The sequence below is a fragment of the Colletotrichum spaethianum genome (genome assembly GCF_022836535.1).
Source record: "Colletotrichum spaethianum MAFF 239500 DNA, contig09, whole genome shotgun sequence".
Taxonomy (NCBI): Eukaryota; Fungi; Ascomycota; class Sordariomycetes; order Glomerellales; family Glomerellaceae; genus Colletotrichum; species Colletotrichum spaethianum.
The window spans coordinates 855,110-874,108 of record NW_026054779.1 but is presented as its reverse complement, the minus strand read 5'-3'; the positions used below and the strand labels follow the sequence as shown (position 1 = coordinate 874,108).

Here is an 18,999-nt window from a genome sequence, read left to right as displayed (position 1 = left end):
GTCTGACTCGTGCGAAGGATAGACTTGTCCAATCTGTCCAATAGAGAGTGTGGTTGATGTTAGTGTTAAAGTGCATTTCTAACATGTTGTACATCTCGTCCCATCTCCTTGTTGGTCCAATGTGATGGAGATAAAACTCTTCCGCACGATCAGCCAAGATATCAGGAAATACTGCATGGTATTGGTCTTCAGTGATCCTGAGGCGTCGACAAAAACTGATAAAGACCTTTGCCTTGTCGTACAGGATATCGTACGGCTTGCCCGTATAATTCCTGTCCTTTCTCCATCCCTTCTGGAAGATTGAGATTGTAGTTGGCTCGCACAATCCATTCTGGACTATTCGTCTTGGTGGTAGGTCATAGATGCTGTCTCCTTGATGTAAAGGTGTTGTACGACCCTGGATTTATGGGAAACTCTCAACCTCCTGTGTGAATCTTGTTCCAGGAGGCATGTTTCCTGAAGCTGATTGTGACTGCTCTCGTACAATTGATGTTTGAGTTGTCTGTGTATCGTACGGGGGCTTGATTGGCTCTGTTGTCGGTTCAGCTGTGTTTTGGGGTAAAGTTGATTCAGGGTTTCGAACAGGTGTTTGAGTTGTTGTAATCGTACGACTTGGTGTAAGTGCTGTACGAGTAGAAAGCTGTTCTTCTTGCTCATCAAACTTCCTCCCAATCTCCTTGATGAATTCAACTAGCTGTTGATTCACATTTCTTATTGGTGGTAATCGGAATCCCTTTAGCTCAATAAGTCGTATGAACTCTGCCCTGAACGCACGATAGACCTTTTCCCATTGGAAGGTAGACCATTCGTTAAAATCTTCGTACAGTGATATTGTCAGGTTTTCCTTTGATTGCCTAAGATGAAGCATTTCCATGTTGATGTACGCAATGTACGTAGTCATCTCTTCTTCGGACGGTGCCTGTGTAATATCGACTGGATTTCCCCAGCGTCTAGGATTCACAGTCTTCTTCCACGTGTGCAGTGGGACTTCGCTTCTTGCACTTATTTCTTCGTACGTTGGCAGGTATCCATCAATATTGTCATATTGGCTTTGACGATTGTCTTCTGGATCCTCTTGGGAAGCCATGTTGTGTTCGGTAGTCGTTTCGTATCGTACGACGTCAAAATTGGTTTGTTTGGTGCCGTGGCGCACACTTTGTACTCTACGTACGGTACAATAAAGATTCTCGTCCGGTTCAGCTTAGCAGGCGACAACGGGAATCTGTCTTGTACGATAGTAAAGCAAAAGTCGTCTTTATCCTATCTACCCGGTTCAGCTTAGCAGGCGACAATAGGTAGGATTAAGGCTTCTTAGCACAAGAGACTTTCTAGCGTGACCCCTTAGGTATCCCTGAGGATTTCTCGCCTCGCACGAAGTGCAAGACTACCCGGTAGCCCGGCTGTAAAGCCTAAGTCTTGTCTCTTCACTCTTGCTAATCTGTGATTGCACAAAGCAATCGCACGGATTGCCAAGCAACCACTGATCAGTGTTGAATGGATTCTCTCTTCCTGAGAGAACCCGTTTGTACGATCGTACTCGGGTTAAAGTTAGGGTGAACCAAAGATGTATTTTCCGTGATTATCTGCCTAACTACAAGACTTGGCTTTTGTACACGAGATATATGATCTTGTATGTCCCTGAGTCAGTTCGGCATGAATATACTTTTGATCCCCTCAATGGATAACCGAGGGCCGAATATCCAGTCTGTGCCCTCTGCCATGATGTGTGTCCCTGAGTCGTGCGTGTCGTACAACCAGCTGGTGCTGTTATTCCAACAAGGCTAATATGGGGACTCGATGGGGTCAACAAAGTATCGCTAGTACATTAGCCACGCCATCACTCGAACCAAGTCGCACGCTTTTCACCATCTTGGTGGTACTTTCAATGAAGCCGTTGTTGACTGTGGCTGATGCTGTGGCCAGTTACGGTTTAAACGAATTTTGAATCAGCTATCGCTATACACTATTAGGAAGTTTATAATCAAAATGAGATATAGAGGCCGAGGATGGGCCAGAGGTGCTACTTTCTTGGGCTCAACATACAGCAATTATTCCTCCGCACAGAAGGACCTGTATTAGACCGCTTAAGAAGGGCTAGAACAATGACTTACTCTTAGGAACTTAATGCAGTTGTAAAAACTTGGCATGAAAAATGAAAGAAGTTTCTGTTTAGAAGAAAATTTCGGCAGCGCCGGTGTAGGGCATATCTCCGCTACCCGATTCTAGGGTTCTTGATAAAGAGTAGCGGGAATGACATAATGGTAGCTTTTAGAGAACCCCTTCGTTCTAGAGCCTCAGTCAACATCAACCGCGTAAGCACAACCGGCTAGATCAGTCCTGAAGTTTGACCAAGAACTTGAGCTCACTACAAGATGGTACATTTTGAGCAAATCTATTGCAGAGATATTAATCCTACACCGCGAATGTAAGATATCAATACAAATGTTGATCTCGTTACAGTATAGAACAGCTGTACAGCAAGTTACACTCCCTTGGTCAACCAGTCCTTCGTTACCGAGCTGCAGAAGCGCCCGTAAAACACAGGAGAGAGCCTTGTCAGGATAATTCGAAAGACGACAACGGCAAAGGACAAATGGCAAGCCTTATCAAGGCAGTATCGCACAAGCAACAATGCCAGAAAATGCTGAAGCGATAATGAGCAGTACCACGGTGGAGGAACACTTAACGGGCAGGGTATGCAAATATTTGGGTACATAAAAGCAGCCACAGATACTTCCAGAAAACTGTCCGGACGGGAGAAACAAAATGGTAGGCTTGTTAAAGACTGTATGCAGGAAGCGAGCCTCGAAGAAACCACTTCACCCTCCGCCTGCTGCATTCCTCACCTTCTTTCCCCTGTCTCTTTCACTTCTTCTATCATCATAGGGCCCATCTTCAATTTAACCGTCAGTCGCCTATTTATGCGGCTCACTATAAACGTAACTAAACGCAACCGGCGACCCGAAGTTCGGCGCCCCGTTACTATGCGTGCCCAACAGCTGCACCATCGTGTACCGGCTATCATCGCACGCGCCCGCACTATTACTCGTGGCATGGTACGCAATCCACGTCTGGTCCCCGGCAGGACTGCTGAAGAAGCTATTGTGCCCCGTCCCATAATGCCCGTTGCCGCTGCCGAGCACGCACTTATCCCCCTTTGTCCACGCGGCCGCGTCCGTCGGCACCCTGCTCCCATCCCACGTCAGCAGGCCCAGGCAGTAGCTCGCGGACCAGCAGTAGCTCGCGCTGTAGGCGATGTACGTCTTGCCGCCAAAGTAGAGCGCCGCGGGCCCCTCGTTGACGGGGTGCGCGACGCGCTCCCAGGCCTGCGTGGGCTGCGAGATGAGCGAGACGGCGCCCGAGGTCGAGACGTAGTCGGCGTTGAGCTTCTGGATACAGATGGACTGGTACGCGGCGCCGTGGAAGCACGAGTACATGAGGAACTCGCCGTGCTGCGGGGTGCGCAGGACCGAGGCGTCAATGGCCCACTCGTCGGGGCCGATGCGGCCGACGTAGGTGTACGAGTCCCATGGGGTCGTGCCGCCTGCGAGGGTTAGTCAGTGTCGGTATCCGTCTCTTACATCATGGGAACGCGTCTACAGGAACATACCTCTCAGAACATGCAATCTCTGGTTGTCCAGGTTCGCGCTCCCGCCGGCCGTGAAGTAAATGTACCACCGGTTGCCTAGCCAGTGCACCTCGGGCGCCCAGACATTACAGCACCGCGAGGCATCCCCCGAGGAATACACAACCTTCTTGGCCGCCGTCTTGAGGCCCTCGATGGTCGTTGAGCGCGCGATCTCGACCGTCGACCACGTTGTTGACAGGAGGTAGTAGTACCCGTCGCCCGAGTACGTGAGAAAAGGGTCCGCACCGCCGGGCCGGCGGATGGGGTTCGTAAAGGCCGAGACGAGAGGCGCCGCGGTGAGGGTCAGAAGGGAGATCAGGGCGGAGAGGAGGCGTGGAAGACGCATTTTGGCGGTTTGCTGCCGGGCTGGACTTGGGTCTCTGCAGCGTGGCAGGGTGGAGTATTAGGGACGAGGAATCATCGTCGGAAGGGGGGTAAGGGGTGGGCTTTATCGTATTCGAGAAGCCGATTATCGTGGAGATGCGTGAGACAGACGGTGGAGGATTGATTCCGCTGCCATGGCTTGGTGGTGTGTGCCAGCCCGTGTAAGCGAGCCATCCAGAGGACCATCATTCCGACACCGTCCCTATATCTCGGCCTCAATTACAATCCAGGCGTCAAAGAGGCGATGTCCCTACAGCCCTCATCACAGGCACAATCCCGAAATGAGTAGCAGCCCAGAGTCGTATCCATAGCGGACGTCACGTATCGTTCGTCGGACAGCTCCGTCCAGCCCGGGGACCCAAGGCCAAGGTTCAGGACCGCAATATCGGAGGGAGGCGGGGGATTGGTGGGATTAGCGGCCGTCCCCTTGCCGGAGCGGGGTGAGCAGGTGTGCCTCGATGCCTCGAAGCCACCGCGCTGGAGGCGTAGAGGCAGCCCGTTGAAAAGGGCATCTAATTCCTCGCATGGAACTGGTAGATGCCGGATGAGCAGGACGCTAGCCTGCACGCATTGCATGTGGGCCTGGAGCTGACGGACGTTGAAGCTTAAATTCTCCGGGGCAGGCATCGATGATTAAGCTCACGGGGCGGAAGTGGCGCGTCGGTGCTGGGATTCCAGGCAAGTCGGGAGGGTAGAGATGTGGCGCCCGTCGAAAACGATTGGGGCGCTTGAGGTCGCGTCAGTCGCGTCGTCTAACATGGTGACCAAGGATATAGATAGGGTTAGACAGGGAACACCGCCGACAGTATGACCAGAGTCATGTGGAACTGACCGACGCGCTTTTGAGAGCTGAAATGATTGGAGAATATCCATCAATGAGGCTTGGATATGAAGGGTGATCATTAATACGGCCACTACTGGAGACAAGTAGACAACTCGGAAGGATTGAGGCTTGGGATGGAGGGTCCTCTTTGAGGTCGAGCTTTTCGGAAATAGAAGAACTTGCCTTTCATCTCCCAGTCCTCCAGACACCTCGTTCAAGATGATAGTGTTTCTTACCATTTTCTCCTCAAGGAACAAAGGACCTTCGTTGGTTGAGGCGATGATCAGCAGTTGACCCAAGTACGGCCGTAAAGGAATCGACATGTTCATTCCGAAAGCCATGAGGCGGCTTGGACGAGAGGATTGCCCTTCTTCCCTTGTCCACTTACTTCACGTCGTAAATCACTGCAAACAATCGGCTACAAGCTTAAGGGTATTGGTAATCTCCTATCCATTATCCTACTTTCCGTTGGTGCAGTGATGCTAACCCGCCCACGTAAAATTACTTCGCATTCATGAATGCGTGTGGCTAGGGCCTTTGCTCTATACAAGGTATGTGATAATTAGATCCTAGTCTCCGTCTTCCACACCAAGGTATCGAGGTTCAAAACAATTACGCTGTCGCTGTTGGATGATATCATTCCATCGTTTCGGCGGTGCTGGGTCGTGGGCGTTTTCTCCTTGCCCCTCCAATCAAAACCCATGTGGTTCTACATCGCATGGCCTAGATATGGCCCTTTCCTACAATCTCTCTTTGCACTTCAACCTCCCCGCTGTCGGCGGTGAAGCGCCTCTCCAGCACCCATCTTGTCTCGCCGCCCTCCTCCTCTTCTTTGATGTACGAAATGCTGTCCGCGGACCCCTTGTGCTTGTGACCCATACCAGGTCTCCGTTGAGGGGTGGGATCGGTCCGAGGCACCAAGTTCGGATGCATGGCAGTGTCCGGACTCTTCATCCACAAGCCCGAGTGAGAAATGCTGTTGGAGATGGACATTTCATCAATCTCGTCAGTCTCCGGCACCGGGTCGAACGCGGCGCTGTGCGTGAAGTGAGGCGAGTTCATCACTACTGAAGGGCTTTGGTTCAGTGGCGGAAGTGGAGGAGGGGGAGATGCGATAGTCGGCATGGACATGGTCAAGGTAGGAGAGCCGGACGCACTGCCCGCATCCGAAGAGTCCATGTCGCGGCTGCGAATTGAGAAGGACGAGTTCTTGCGAGCATGGCCATGGATGTCCATGATATTGTTGCTGGGTCCTGGACCCCAGGGCGAGCTTCCTCCTTCACCCCTTTCGGATCTGGGTGAGCCCTCGCGACTCGAGACCAAACTGGCCTGCGATCCACCCCACGCCCTAGACCGAAGTCTCATGAGCGCCGACAGACTCATATTATCTTCGCCATCGGCCATCATGGCAAGTTGGGCCAGACCTGGGCTCTGGAGGCTTGATGGACCAGACCCAAGAGGAGGAACGGCGAGGCTCATAATCGAGTTACGGTTGGAGTATTCGGATCGTTCCGTGATCGGCGTGAGGTTGGGCTCGCGCGATACTATCCTGCCAGATTTGCTTCGAGACACGCCCGACGGCCCAAAGAAGCCGCCGTTGGCGTATTCAAAAGGCTTCTCGTCCGATCCGTTCGAACTATCTCTGCTGTGACGTCCTCCTTCAATGGGCGCGGAGTAGAAACCAAACTCCTGACCATACCAACCATCCGAGTCGTTGGCAAGGGCACTAGCGTTTGCCTCCGCAATGAAGTCGTCGTAGTCAACATCATAGTCGTCAAGGTCTTCGCGGAACCCACCCTCATCGTAGTCGTCATAGACGTTGTCCTCATGAGGCAGGCTATGTGAGGACTCACCGCCGGGCGACATAAGCTCGCTTGGAGGTGGTGAAGAATCTCGCCTAAATCGGCCGTTGGCGGCAGCCTCGAACGCTGCAGCAGCCAACGCGGTTTGGTAGGCATCCACCTTGTCCTGTCCTGTCGTTGAGAAACTCGACGTCATAGCTGAGGATTCTTGGCCCTGGGTCAAGACTTCGCTATCCCGCTTCGATTCTTCGACAGTGGGGGCAGGCATCCCAACGCTCAAGGAAGTGTCAGCTGTTGACCCAGAGATATTCGATTGGGCAGAAAGCCGCGATGTGCTGTCAGAAATCCTCTTGCTGCTCTCCGGGACAGCGGCATCTTGGGTATGAGTGTTTTGAGTGCCATTGTCCTGAGCGCCGCCTTCTTGGGTGCTCTTTTCAGGGGCGGCGATGGCGGCTTGAGCAGCAGCTCGAGCGGCTTGAGCAGCGGCAAAAGCGCCAGGAATGGGCCGCCCATATCGATCAGTGTCATCCAGGTCAAAGATGGACTCGTCAAAGTGGGAACCATCGCCTTCTCCAGCGAATTCCAGTTCGTCCAGAAGACCGTTGTCAAAATAGAGATCGTCTTTTTTGGGTGGTGCGGGAGAAGTAGACAATGGTTGCTGGGTCTGCTCGTGCAATGGTTCGTCCTGCGGCTGCGGGCTGGCAATGTGCACGCCTTCAATGGCAAGTCTAGCAACCGGTTCTTTTGTCGTTGGTGACGCAGTTTCGTCCGAGGGCAGACCAGGCGATAAGGCTTGGTCTATATTTGGCGTTCCCGAATAGGCGAAGCCAATCACCTTACCATCAGCATCTCTCGGCGTCGAAGCCCAAGCAGCACTGTGTGGGCTGGCCAATGCCGACGGAGGATTCGATCGCTGAAAGACAAAGCCAGCAAAGTTCTCCTGGTCGTTGTCAGGGTCGTCTTCTTCAGCCTCAACCTCAACCTCTAGGACCGCATCAAGTCCTAGGGGATCGGCCCCAGCGGCATCAAAGTCCTCATCGGCATCTACACCCAAAGGATCTGTGCCTCCAGCATCAAAGTCCTCCTCGTACCCGTAGTCGTCTCCAAAATCGTTGCTCATGGGGATCGGCTCTTCGAATCCGTCATCGTCCATCATCGCATCGTAGTCAAAGTCTTCGTCAAAGTCGTCGAACCTGGAATCGCGGTTCTGGCTCGGCTCGGGGTCGGATATCTTCCTTTCCAGCTCGCGTTGACGATGGCGTTCTTCGAGAAGCTTCTCTTGCTTTGCGGCGCCCACCATATCGAAACTGAACCTAGAGGACGTACTCTTCATGTGACGGGGCACCGAAGATAGAATATCTTGGCCGGACATGGAGACATGCCTTGACGGAACTGCTCTTGTAGAGGGTGCTTTCTTGGACAGGACCGACACGGCACCAACGGATGGTTTCTTCGAGATTATGGAGGCAGAACTGGAGGAGGGAGCAGAGTCGTCTTTGAGCGGGACCTCAGGAAGAGGTTTGGACTCCAGATTGAGACTACTTCTTGTCTTCACCGACCCGCTGCCAGACTCAGGCAGCGGTTGTGAGATGACGCTGACCGAGCCCGAGCGGCCAGAGTCGGAAGCGCTGCTCGTGTTCCTCCCATGCTGGAAGGCCTGGGCTTGAGCGGGTGCCGTGCTTTCCCTCGACGACGTCAAGCCTAGGTCCAGCTTCTCTTCAGCTACAGGCTGTTGTGAACTCGACACAGGTGTCGGGGCTGTAGCGGGGCTCGGGCCGTCGTTGTTCGGGAGGCTGCGTCTCGGCCGGGGAGCACTGAAGTCGTGAACACGTGTGCCTCGGATGCGGGGATCGTAGGTCAATTCGCCCGCCCTGGTTCCTCCTAGCGGCAGGGGCGTCAAGTCGGGGGCATTCTGGCTCGTCTTCCTCCTCGCAAGAAGCGTCGACATGGGATTCTTCAGGAAAGGCAGGCCTTTTCTGCCCTTGGGGGCGTCTGTGTTGTGATTCGCCATGCGGATGGGCTCGCTCGAAAGTCTCGTTCCCGCAGGGCGTCGTCCGGTGGCAGCATAGCCTGGAGGTTGCGGGGAGCTCTGGGAGTGGCCCTGGTGCTGGAGTTCGGTCGGGGTCGCGAAGGAGCTGGCATGTTTTGACGTCTTCGTGGGTTGGGGTGGGGGTCTAGTCGGAGGGGCCGTAGTTATTGGTGGCGGGGCGGGCTTCGACCCCGTGAATTGACTTTCATGGCTGCCATGAGCGACGGGGAGAGGCCAGCCAAATCGGGCGACTTGGCTGCCATTTGTTGCTTCTGCTGCTTCTGCTGCTCCTGCTGTTCCCGCTGGTATTTGCGCAAGGCTACGCCGCCGAGGAAGCCCGAGTCGCCGTTGTAGGGGGAGCGCGCCGACGGAGGGGGCGGCGGCGGGTGAGGCTTCTGGATTTGGGGCTCTTGCGTCACTTTCGCATCGGGCGTCGGTAGGTCGAGCGGGGACCCGGAGGAGGACGAGGTAACGCGGGCAATTGGCGGCAGGGTAGGAGGCAGCGAGGAATTCGTCGTGGTCAAGAGCTGAGATCGGATGCCGGGGCTTAAGGCGGCATCTTGAATGAAGGGAGAGTGCTGCTGGGGAAGCGAGGGATCCCAGGGAGCGGGCGCCGAGGGCTGGTCTGGGTTTGGTGACGTGGGATTCGACGGTCCCCGTCGGTGGATTCGAAGATGGGAAAACATAGTCACGGATTTCGTGCTTTGAGATGGATGGATGGTTCAGGCGCGAATCGTGACCCGGGGGGCCAAATGGCGCAGGGGTAGCGGGTGGTCGCAGAATAGCGAAGCAATTACGGGTCGGAGACAATATTGCAGGTAACGAGCGAAGGGAAGCCGGGTCTCTCTGTCTCGATTCGGAGAGGGCCGAAGAGGGGGGTGTGAACGACGTCGACTGCGTCTGTCTTCAGCCGCGAGAGTGAGACGCGATCATCTCCTTGCAGGCGAAGGTGCAGTCATAGTTTATCCAAGTCTGGGTCTGGTGTCGCTGTCGATGTCGGCGTCGGGCGCGAACGAGTGGATTTGGCTTGTGGCTACGCGTTTGGATGCGAATGTGGATGGAGGTCTTGGAGTTGTCGCAAGCTATTGGCGACGGGCGTTGAACGAAGGGTGTCGGAAGAAAGAAGGAAAAAGGAATGACCAGTCGTACGGCTGGCTATGAGGTATGAGGTATGAGGTAAGGGCTGAGGTAAGTGGGAGGAAAACCACGGTGGTGAGAAAGAAGGATGTGGAAGGAAGGGGGGGAAAAAGAAGGCAGATTGACAGAAGCTAAGCTAAGGTCGGTTCGATAGACAGGAAAGGCTGCTTGCTCGCTACCCGATTGATAGCATCCGTTACTTGTCACTGCCGTCTTTCCTTGCATTTCACGCCTTAGTACAAGGTGATATGACTTGCAGCTGTTGCGTGGCTGGCTGCTGCGTGGGAGAACCTTGTCTGTGCCATACCAGGCCACGCCATTTCATGCCAACCAGGTGCCGCGCGACGAGACGCCGCCCACTTGAAGTGTTTCCCCGGCTTCAGCCTCCAAGCTCGAGGCTTCAGACTGACGTCCTAAGACAGCCCCAAGGCCCAAGGCCATGCTATCGACGGGTCGTGCGTTCTAACGATCCAGCAGTGCTCAAGATCTAAGCCCCGATGCGAGGGATGAGAGGGTTAGGGCCGCTCGGACTGGCGTTCCGTAGCCTGCAATTCAGTCAATGACAGAACAGTCAGCATGCCATGTTGGATCTCTTTGGGAACTGCCAGGACTGTGTTGCTGCAGGTCATCCAACGGCCAAGATAAGAAAGGGTATCCGGACTGGCCCCCTTTCCCTCGATGACCAACAGTAGTAAGCCCAGGCAGCAGAGCAGCGAAAGACTCAGAACTTGACTACAGCTGCAGGTTTCCTTGTACTGCCCATCTGCTTCTATCGACTCTTTTTTTCTTCCATCTTTTTCTACATTCCTCCTGTCTTCTCTCGTCTGGGCAACCGCGCAGAATTCGCCTCAGAAACCTTCCGACTGCCATCTGATTGGATCCTGCCGGGCGCAATGCGAAATGAACCACACTTTTTTTTGTGAACCAGATCCATTGTCTCCCGCGCCCGCCCACGCCCCGCTTCCAAAATCCCGACCCCACCGGAACGTCGCCTTGATTATGTCATCTTCAAGAAAAGGCTCGCCAGGCAAGAGAAGCCGGTACACTGTCCACTGTCCACTAAGCACAGCTGTACATCTCTCGCATACGTGCTGGTACAGAGTAGTCACTCGGTGATTCACGCTGTGCTGGAACTGTACAGACCACCATCTCGCTCTCTTCCTGATGGCGTTTTTTTTTTTTTGGACTGAAAAATAACAGCAACTCTCGCTGTTACAGCTTTCCCGTTGTCGTGGAGCCTGCGTAGATCACTCCATTATCCCATCTCTCCGACTCCAGTCATCCCTCTCGGTAGTTGATTGGAAGACATATGAGCCAGCAAAAAACCGCCCACGTCCCCCCTTATTCTTGCTGGTTATCGACACGTCCATGACGAGACAGACGTGCCACAGCTCCTCAACTTACCCTGCGGCACCGCAGCGCTAGTTGATGCCCATCCACCCGAATATCCACACTGAATTACCGGCAGCTTTGGCGCAATGTTGCCCCAGGCCACATCCTTTATGGCCAACTTATTGTCTCATACAGATGGATCAAAGACGCGTCTATCGGCAGTTATCCCATCACCCGCTTGTGTCGAGCTCAGTCCCATCGCAGTCCCGTGCTAGACCACCCATCCGCCAAGTTGGTTCGTCATCAAACTTCCTACACACTCCTCCGCAACGGGGACCTGCTTCAGAACCTCTCCACAGAAGTCAGACAGGTACCTGTCGCAGGAGTTACAGCTGTAACCGCCGCTGGACCCCCAGCTTCAGCCAGCTTCAGACCCCAAAGTGGCGTCTATGGGCGCCATCTGGTCCGAGTACCGTCCTCACTCGACCAGCCGCACGCGTGGAAGATTGGCGACAACAGAGGTAGGTCGCATATCTACAGATTCCTACGTCAGCCCCGAGACCTGGGATGGGGTTTCTCAAGTAGTAGAGTCCAAAACTTTACATCCCTGGAGGATTTCTTTTCTCTTGTCCCCCAAAGCATTACGCCCTTCAGACCTTATTGTTGCGTTGGTTCGAATGAGGGATACTCCCTGCAAGAATCTCAAAAACTTGCCTAATCTTTACGAAGCCTGCGGAAACTCGGTGCCTGGACAAAGGACGCCTGTAAGTGCAGCCCCATCAAGGGCTTTTCCCTTGTTTTATGGCCAGGTCGAGTGGAATCTCTCCGACCCGTTTAGCATCATCTGCTAGCGTAAACACCCCGTTGACAGATCGAACGCCTATTGTCCTGTTCGCTGCTCATGACAGCGTGATCAGTGGCATCTGGAGGTCGTCAAGCATAACTAGAAAGGCCATCTTGAGTCGGGAATTCATATGAGGTTCGGGAGCCAACTTCAGCCTGATCTCATTGAAAAGACATGCAATTTCCTCACCCGCATACCATTGCAGTCAAGGGTAGCAAGGTGGCAACGTGCCACAGTCTCGTCCGTGCCGGCTCGCCGTCCCGGGCTCCGCATTCCCCTGGAAACAACAAAATCAACAATTGAATCCCTGTTGACTGTTAACGTTGCTGCACCGATATCCATTCGTTGCCGTAGGCCGGTGGAATGCGATATCGGTGAGGTTCATGTTCTCATCCCAACCATGTCACACCCTCCGTAGGCTCTGCTGCATTGAAGACATACACTGCAGCCCCTCGAACGCTGCTACGCTATTCAGTAAAGCTGACATCCGAGATGTTGAAAAGCAATCAGCTGATATACGCCCTTGTCCGCAATAAATGATGCCCCGCATCACGTAAATCGTTCGACGGCTGCTCGTCGCCGTATTTTCACGTATCAAGCTGTGGGTGCAAGATACACCATGGTCAAAGTTGATACCCCTATAGCGGCGAACGCTTCAGTGTACCATGCAGATATGATCGTGTGAAATCTGAAGTTTGCAGGGCTTTTCATTGTCTGGTTTCGTCGGCCAGCTTCTTACACTTCGACGTCCACTTGGGACAGGATTTGCTTCCGAGACCTGGATCGCCGCTGTCGGGGACATACCCCAGCTGTTCTCCGTTCTAAGTCTTGATGAAACTCATGTACTGAGACCCGAGAGTCAACAAGTCCCTGATAATCACATCCCCAGTGACCTCGAACCCCACTGGTAACGTCCTGGCCGTTGCGGAGATCGAAGTTTTTGATCAGAATGCCTGTTGAGTTGGACTTTATGGCAATGCAGTCGTCGCGGTTCTGCGCTTCTGGTCTGAATATACGATATTCTCTCTGTCAGGGTTACGTATCGGGTTTCGGTTGGACTCTGTGTTGTTGATCAAGACGTCTGGATCGAACAACTATCACGATCCTGGTACACGGCGGAGAACGACGTCTCTCTCTTTGATGTCAAAGGCTTAAGCTTTAGGCTTGGCGTCAATCCCAAACCTCACCAACTCTGAGCCTGTACGAATAGTATCCCGAAAAGACTGATTCGTGTGCCCCCGTCTACCAGGAGTGCTTGAGAACGCCCTGGTGATTAAAGGATGACTATCTTCGATGAGGATTTCTGTGACAGGAAACTCTGACACAAGACTTTCCCCTTGACCAGGTCGTACCACGTCGGTGTCATTGCCGCGAGCGGGCACAACAACATGATGGTCTTTGGCCGCCGCCAGTCCAGCCCTACGACTGGGTCAGGGTCAACCAAAATGTTTGCTGGCATCTAAGTAAAGGAGACTGGCTCCCAAGAAGAAACGTTTGACAAGCATGGTTTCGAAAAGTGTCTCCAAGACTTCTCGGATACATCTTGGAGATACTGATGCAGTATGGATACAGTCTGTAAAGCATGTATTAATTTGGACTCTTGGCCAAACAGTTTCGGCGCAAGGTATCCCTATTATCGAAATGACTTAGTCTCGCTCGCCCACCTGTGTAGCGACGTAGTGGTTCATATACCATTTAACTAGCGAGCTCTGGGATCAAAGCGTGCATAAGACCACGCACAAGTCCACGAATGACATCGTTGCTGAGTAGGTCTGCACTTGCTCCGAATTATGGGGCAGGTGTTTGCCCTGTCATTAAACCGGAAGACAATATCTCTATATCATTGGCTAACTCCCACACAACTCACCCCGTAAGACTACCAAGCATGCCAACAGAGTCTCCCTACAGATCCCGCGACTGACTAGCCGGGATCGATATTCAGATGCGGCAAAGAGCATTGCGAAAACATGGATCAAAAACTTGAGCCTTCAGAGGCGTTGGGATACTGCCTCGCCATGGCAGTCTCACGGGTTTGCCCTTCGGAAGCAGGTTTCTGTGCTTGAACCTTCCAGGTCTCTATAGAAGGGCCGCTCTTTTCTATACCCTACGTTTCTAGGTTCTCTTTCATGATGACTATTAGTATTTCTACCAGTCATAAACAATTCATCCTAGTATTCTTAAACAACTCTGGTTTTCGAGAACATCGCCAGCGACGTAAGTCTTTGTTGGCCCCGGCCTTTTCTTGCCTCGACCTCGGCCGTGGTCTTTGTATCGAACAAACCAGCTTGTCAAATGTCGACTGATCGTATCCAATTACAACGATCAAGGCGGTTACCGGTTCTCGTTACGCGTCAGTGTTCATGCTTGAGTAAGGATGAAGTCTGCCTTACAGTCGAGTATATCAATCATGGACTGCTCCCGGTCCGCATTTGCTTTCCTCTGCACCACCTCACACGAACACTGCCCTCAAATCACCCAGCTATCAATTAGGTAGGAACTTGAAGAAGAGCCACTCAGACTAATCAACTTTAGATGCAACCCTCCCACAGTAACCATGTGCATGAAAGTCTTTGCCCTCCACCGCTGCCTCGCCCTTTCGAAAGGCGGATGCGATGGCTACTACGCCGAGTACGTCGAAGACCAGAACTGCAACAGAATGTTGCACGGAGGTCTCCCCCAGTTAGATTGTCCCTCTGTATGGGCGGGTTTTGAAGACGAGATGAGCACTAAAGTCAATCACCGCGACTACTACGCCAAAAAGTCCAAGGGCCTCTGCCCGCAATGCCAGCACGACCGGCAGATTACTTATCTCCAGGGCCAAGCCGAGCTTGAGCGCAACGGCGAGTTTTCGGACCGCGTACAGGCTCTCATCGAGAACCTCACGCGGAAGGCAGAGCTCGGTCACACCGAGGTCATGTTGCGAGTATACCACGAGCTGTGGGACGCGGCGCAGGGCCTCGTCGCCGGGCTAAGCAGCAAAACGGACGCTGCGTGGCACTGCATCGAGGTGGCGTTGTGGACACACTTTGGCGTCGACGGCATGACGCTGGCTCCCGTGCGGGCTATGGTTGCGTCGTTGCGGGAGGTGAAGAGGGAATTGTTGGGGCACTTGAGGACGAACATCAAGGAGATGGCCGTTGCGCTGGTGGGACCGAATGAGTGTTGGGACGTTGACCTCGAGATTGGGGGTTATATCGATGAGGATTGGAAGAGACAGCGACAGGCGGCTGTTGAGGCCTCGCGGCATAGGGTACGGGAGGAGGAGCAGGAGGAGGAAGAGCAGCTGTTGTTACAGTAATTACTAGCCTACCGTGTGCCCTGGCTTCATGATTGTTAAATTGAGGTAAGTGAGGTTCGTGTTCTTGAAATTTACAGATACTTTTATAATGCATCGAGCGTTTTACCAAACAGCTCGTTTTACAAATACCACTGCCACTGCCTTTCTTAAACCGAATTCTTGTAGTCCTGTGAACCACACTGTAATTACACCGTCGTCGCATAATCGACATAGGCGATGACATCTCTCGGCCGGGCCCGTATTTGGGTGATATGGCGCGCTATCTCTTGGGGTCCTGATTTTTCAAGAACCCACAAGCCAACACTCCTGTATCAAGTCCATGCTGCCGACCAGCCAATACTAACAACAGCATTATGAGGTTCAGCATGGACTTGGAGATCAGCTCCGCTCGAGGGATCCGCAATTAGTAAACCTAAATGACATTGATTTCCACTTCTTTAATCAACGAACTGGGTTACACCACATCCCCCATAGGCGTTGTGGCAGAGTGGTCTAATGCGCAAGACTAGAAATCTTGTTCCTTCGGGAGCGTCTGTTCGAATCAGGCCAACGTCGACTTTCACTTTTGCGTTCGTGACCAATGTTTGCAGATCAATTTTTGATCAACATGTTTTGTAAAGGTATCAAGTGCGTGCACAGCAGGGTTAGCCTGCCGTCACGCGCTGCATCAGCAATGCTGAGCCGGTTTTTTTGGGGATAAGCTTTTCCTCTTCCAGATTTTCCTTCTGCTCAACTCTCTTCGTGTTTGATCTCTATGGTACCATATCAATTCACAAAAAGGAGGTTTCGAGAAGAGTATCTCCAACATTGAAGCCCGCAATGAAATTGCCTTTGATTCCGTTAGCATGAGGTGAACTTGTTTTCTTGATGAACTCTTGAGCACATGACTAAGGTCAATAAGAGCGCAGTTCATTTAACCTTAGCTTGACACATGTCAAAAGCCAACAATAGCCCTTGTTGCTCTTCCATTGGCTTCACTCAGAGTCATTGTTGGGCCGGTTCAAAGCGTCAAGTGCGCTTGAGCATTCACAAAGGTCTTGCTCAGGCTCGCAGATCGAGACGTTGATTGAACACCTCAGATCATTGAGAGGTCAGTCTTTCATCGTAAAGAATGAGACAAGGGGGGAAGGCAGGTCGCTGCGGGTGAAAGACTTCTCATCGCTTGTCATGTAAAGCGACATTAACACCTCTCAATTCTACTGACCACTCGAAAGCCACCAGCACATTCCAGCATCAAACCAGAGTTACAACATCGCAGAACCTCTTTCCGTCCATCAACCTCCAATAACACCTTTAAATACTACGTCCATTCAACATGTGCAACATTCTTAACCCTGTCTCAGATTGTCAACAGTGCTCTAGGATCGTAAAATTTGAACGTCTGGACCAACCCTGCATCCTAATTGCCAATACCAGCGACTTTGAAATCGGCGCCTGCGGCACTCTCACTTCGCAAGAGATTCTGGGCCCTCGAGGCTGCGTCTGCAACGATTGCCGCCGGTCGGCATATCGAGAGGCAGAAGAAGGGAAAGACACCAACGGTGGAGGCAAGTCTCACTCACTGTCGTACTACCTGATTCTTCTAGGCCGCTGGTTGACATGACAGCTCACAATATCGTAGCAAAGCCAGGTTTCATATCAACGTTTCCGCACAATTCTTCCCAACGAGCGCTTCCACTCACTGGAGGTGTGAGGCACACTGGACGTGGTGGCGGTACGGAGAGATATCCCTTTGCCCACGCATCGCAGTCTAGCCCTGCAACGTGCCAAAACCAGACAGAGGAGGCCCAGGCAGGTGTCCTGGATGTTGAAAGCAGGCGTATCAAAAGTCTCGAACAGGTTTCAGTAGAGAGAGAAGACCAAGAGGTATACCAAGAAGAGCTCGTTTCTTCCCGTACGGCAGACCGGCTCGTACACGGACTGTCAAGTGCCGAGGCGAATTACCGCCGAAGGAAAAGGATGGAGAAATACAAGTGTCCTTCCGAGACAAGCAGCGAGGCTTCAGAGCACCCCATTAGTCCGGTTGACACGCCTGTAGCCCTCTCAAGAAGCAAAGCGCAACCGCATCTTCTTCGAACGGTGTTGGCCACGGGCACTCCATGCATAAACCAGCAGACACCGCAGTCCGCGAGGACACTCCGCATCGAGTCGCCCTGGGACACTAAGTCCAAGCTGCCGCAAGCCGAAGACCATCCGTGGTGGTATCCCGAGATCTGGGGCCCAGCTAAAGACCTCCCTACGGAGTTGGCCAGCTTCCTTCGCCACCTCCCGCCCGCAGACGTCTTCCATAACCACCGCATCTATATCTTGTACGATGAATTTGAGAAGCCCATAGAGAAGTATGTAACGGTCTTGATTGTCATGCCGAGTGGGACGGGGGCGAGGGTCGTTTCAGGCGAGTTGTATGACGAGGGCGCGCGGTTGGTCACGCGTCGCCATCTCGAACGAACGCGGTACGAGGAGCTCTCGAGGGAGGAGAGGAAGAAGATGGCCAGGGGCGAACAGTGCTGCATCTTCTACCCTTGCAGGGTTGCGTGTTGTCCATTGCTGCACAATGAGGGACAGCATCAACCCATGGCGCCGGAGGGTGAGACTCTGCTCTCTGCCATGGAGAGAGGGTACAACTGGCGAAAGAACTGGCGGACAAGAACCCGGCGTCCTATGTCGTCGTCTCCGGGGAGGCGGTACGACAGTTCACGCTCGCCTCCAAGACAGAGGTCTTCTGTTGCGTCCACAGAGCGAACGAGACTAATGCCGTTGAATCTGACGATGGAGAAAGAGGTGAGAGTCGCATCTGAGGAAGAGTATGAGCAACTAAGCTGGCCACGCGCAGCTGAGGCAGCTCATGCTGCTGCCCGCCAAACAAGCAAGTCAGACGAGAAGGATCTCTTTGAAGCATCTTTGAAGGGATACTTGGAAACGGATTTCGGAGCGCGGTGTGAGATTACTGGCCGGTTCGCGTACAGGGGAAGAGTCGGTAGGATCCGACCCGCCTATCACCTACCATTTACACAAAGGAGCGGCTCTCCAGTGCCCGGTGGCCAGCAAGCGCGCCGTGAGCGGACCACATCTTCGACAACCGAGCCTAGTCAGGGAGGCTAACTTCCTGCAAACGATAGTCCTTAATCACAGTTGTTATGGTTCGCAACGTCACGATTCTGTCCACAACGTGGAACAGGTATCCTTCAGAAGACCCAGACATTCTGACTCTCTGGGAACAAGAGGCTCGTCAATGACGTTTTGGACCGACATTTGCGGTTAGTATCTGAAATATAGAATCAAGACTTATGTGCAAACTGGGACATGAAAGTAAAATTGCTAGTTTGATTGGAAGACGTAGAATAGCAGAGTGAGTTAAGCATCACCGAACACACACGGTCGCTTGAAAGCATACAACCTTTGCAAGGGTTAGGAAGATTTGTATGTGCCTGAAAAAAAAAATTTGAAAATTCTGTCTTACCGAAACCAATCATGTCGGCTAAGTTCTGGCCGCAACTACCTATGTACTCCTTTCATCGTCTATCTGTCTGGGTCATGGCTCAAGGTTCAACCGTTGAGGGCTCCACGACATAAATAGGGGTAGTGACTGACATCTCCAACATCCCCAAATTTAACCTGCTGGCAACGATTTAGCTACTACCAGCAAAGGATGTTAGCAAATGCGGGGGCACTGACAGCGTTCGATTCCCAGCTTGGCTGAGGAGTAAATAGCATGAACTAAA

General features: G+C 52.9%; 6 protein-coding genes and 1 non-coding gene across 7 annotated transcripts; 3 read left to right on the top strand and 4 right to left on the bottom strand.

The window, feature by feature from the left end:
- Nucleotides 1-2,915: 2,915 nt before the first annotated feature.
- ColSpa_04440 (extracellular exo-alpha-(1->5)-L-arabinofuranosidase) lies at nucleotides 2,916-3,974 on the bottom strand (the record flags this gene model as incomplete). The annotated part of the gene is made up of 2 exons (XM_049270652.1): nucleotides 2,916-3,544; nucleotides 3,611-3,974. The coding sequence occupies 2 exons, from the start codon at nucleotides 3,972-3,974 to the stop codon at nucleotides 2,916-2,918; spliced, it is 993 nt and encodes a 330-aa protein (XP_049126609.1).
- Nucleotides 3,975-4,231: 257 nt separating this feature from the next.
- On the bottom strand, nucleotides 4,232-4,639 carry ColSpa_04439 (uncharacterized protein; the record flags this gene model as incomplete). The annotated part of the gene is made up of 1 exon (XM_049270651.1): nucleotides 4,232-4,639. The coding sequence occupies one exon, from the start codon at nucleotides 4,637-4,639 to the stop codon at nucleotides 4,232-4,234; it is 408 nt and encodes a 135-aa protein (XP_049126608.1).
- Nucleotides 4,640-5,558: 919 nt separating this feature from the next.
- ColSpa_04438 (uncharacterized protein) lies at nucleotides 5,559-8,648 on the bottom strand (the record flags this gene model as incomplete). The annotated part of the gene is made up of 1 exon (XM_049270650.1): nucleotides 5,559-8,648. The coding sequence occupies one exon, from the start codon at nucleotides 8,646-8,648 to the stop codon at nucleotides 5,559-5,561; it is 3,090 nt and encodes a 1,029-aa protein (XP_049126607.1).
- Nucleotides 8,649-8,830: 182 nt separating this feature from the next.
- Nucleotides 8,831-9,352, bottom strand: ColSpa_04437 (uncharacterized protein; the record flags this gene model as incomplete). Its single annotated transcript, XM_049270649.1, has 1 exon — nucleotides 8,831-9,352. The coding sequence occupies one exon, from the start codon at nucleotides 9,350-9,352 to the stop codon at nucleotides 8,831-8,833; it is 522 nt and encodes a 173-aa protein (XP_049126606.1).
- Nucleotides 9,353-14,533: 5,181 nt separating this feature from the next.
- Nucleotides 14,534-15,277, top strand: ColSpa_04436 (uncharacterized protein; the record flags this gene model as incomplete). The annotated part of the gene is made up of 1 exon (XM_049270648.1): nucleotides 14,534-15,277. One exon carries the CDS (start codon nucleotides 14,534-14,536, stop codon nucleotides 15,275-15,277), a length of 744 nt encoding a protein of 247 aa, XP_049126605.1.
- A 473-nt stretch (nucleotides 15,278-15,750) lies between these two features.
- ColSpa_tRNA_119 lies at nucleotides 15,751-15,832 on the top strand. The gene has a single exon. It is a non-coding gene; the product is annotated as a tRNA-Ser (tRNA).
- Nucleotides 15,833-17,236: 1,404 nt separating this feature from the next.
- Nucleotides 17,237-18,075, top strand: ColSpa_04435 (uncharacterized protein; the record flags this gene model as incomplete). Its single annotated transcript, XM_049270647.1, has 2 exons — nucleotides 17,237-17,864; nucleotides 17,912-18,075. The coding sequence occupies 2 exons, from the start codon at nucleotides 17,237-17,239 to the stop codon at nucleotides 18,073-18,075; spliced, it is 792 nt and encodes a 263-aa protein (XP_049126604.1).
- Between the last annotated feature and the right edge of the window lie 924 nt (nucleotides 18,076-18,999).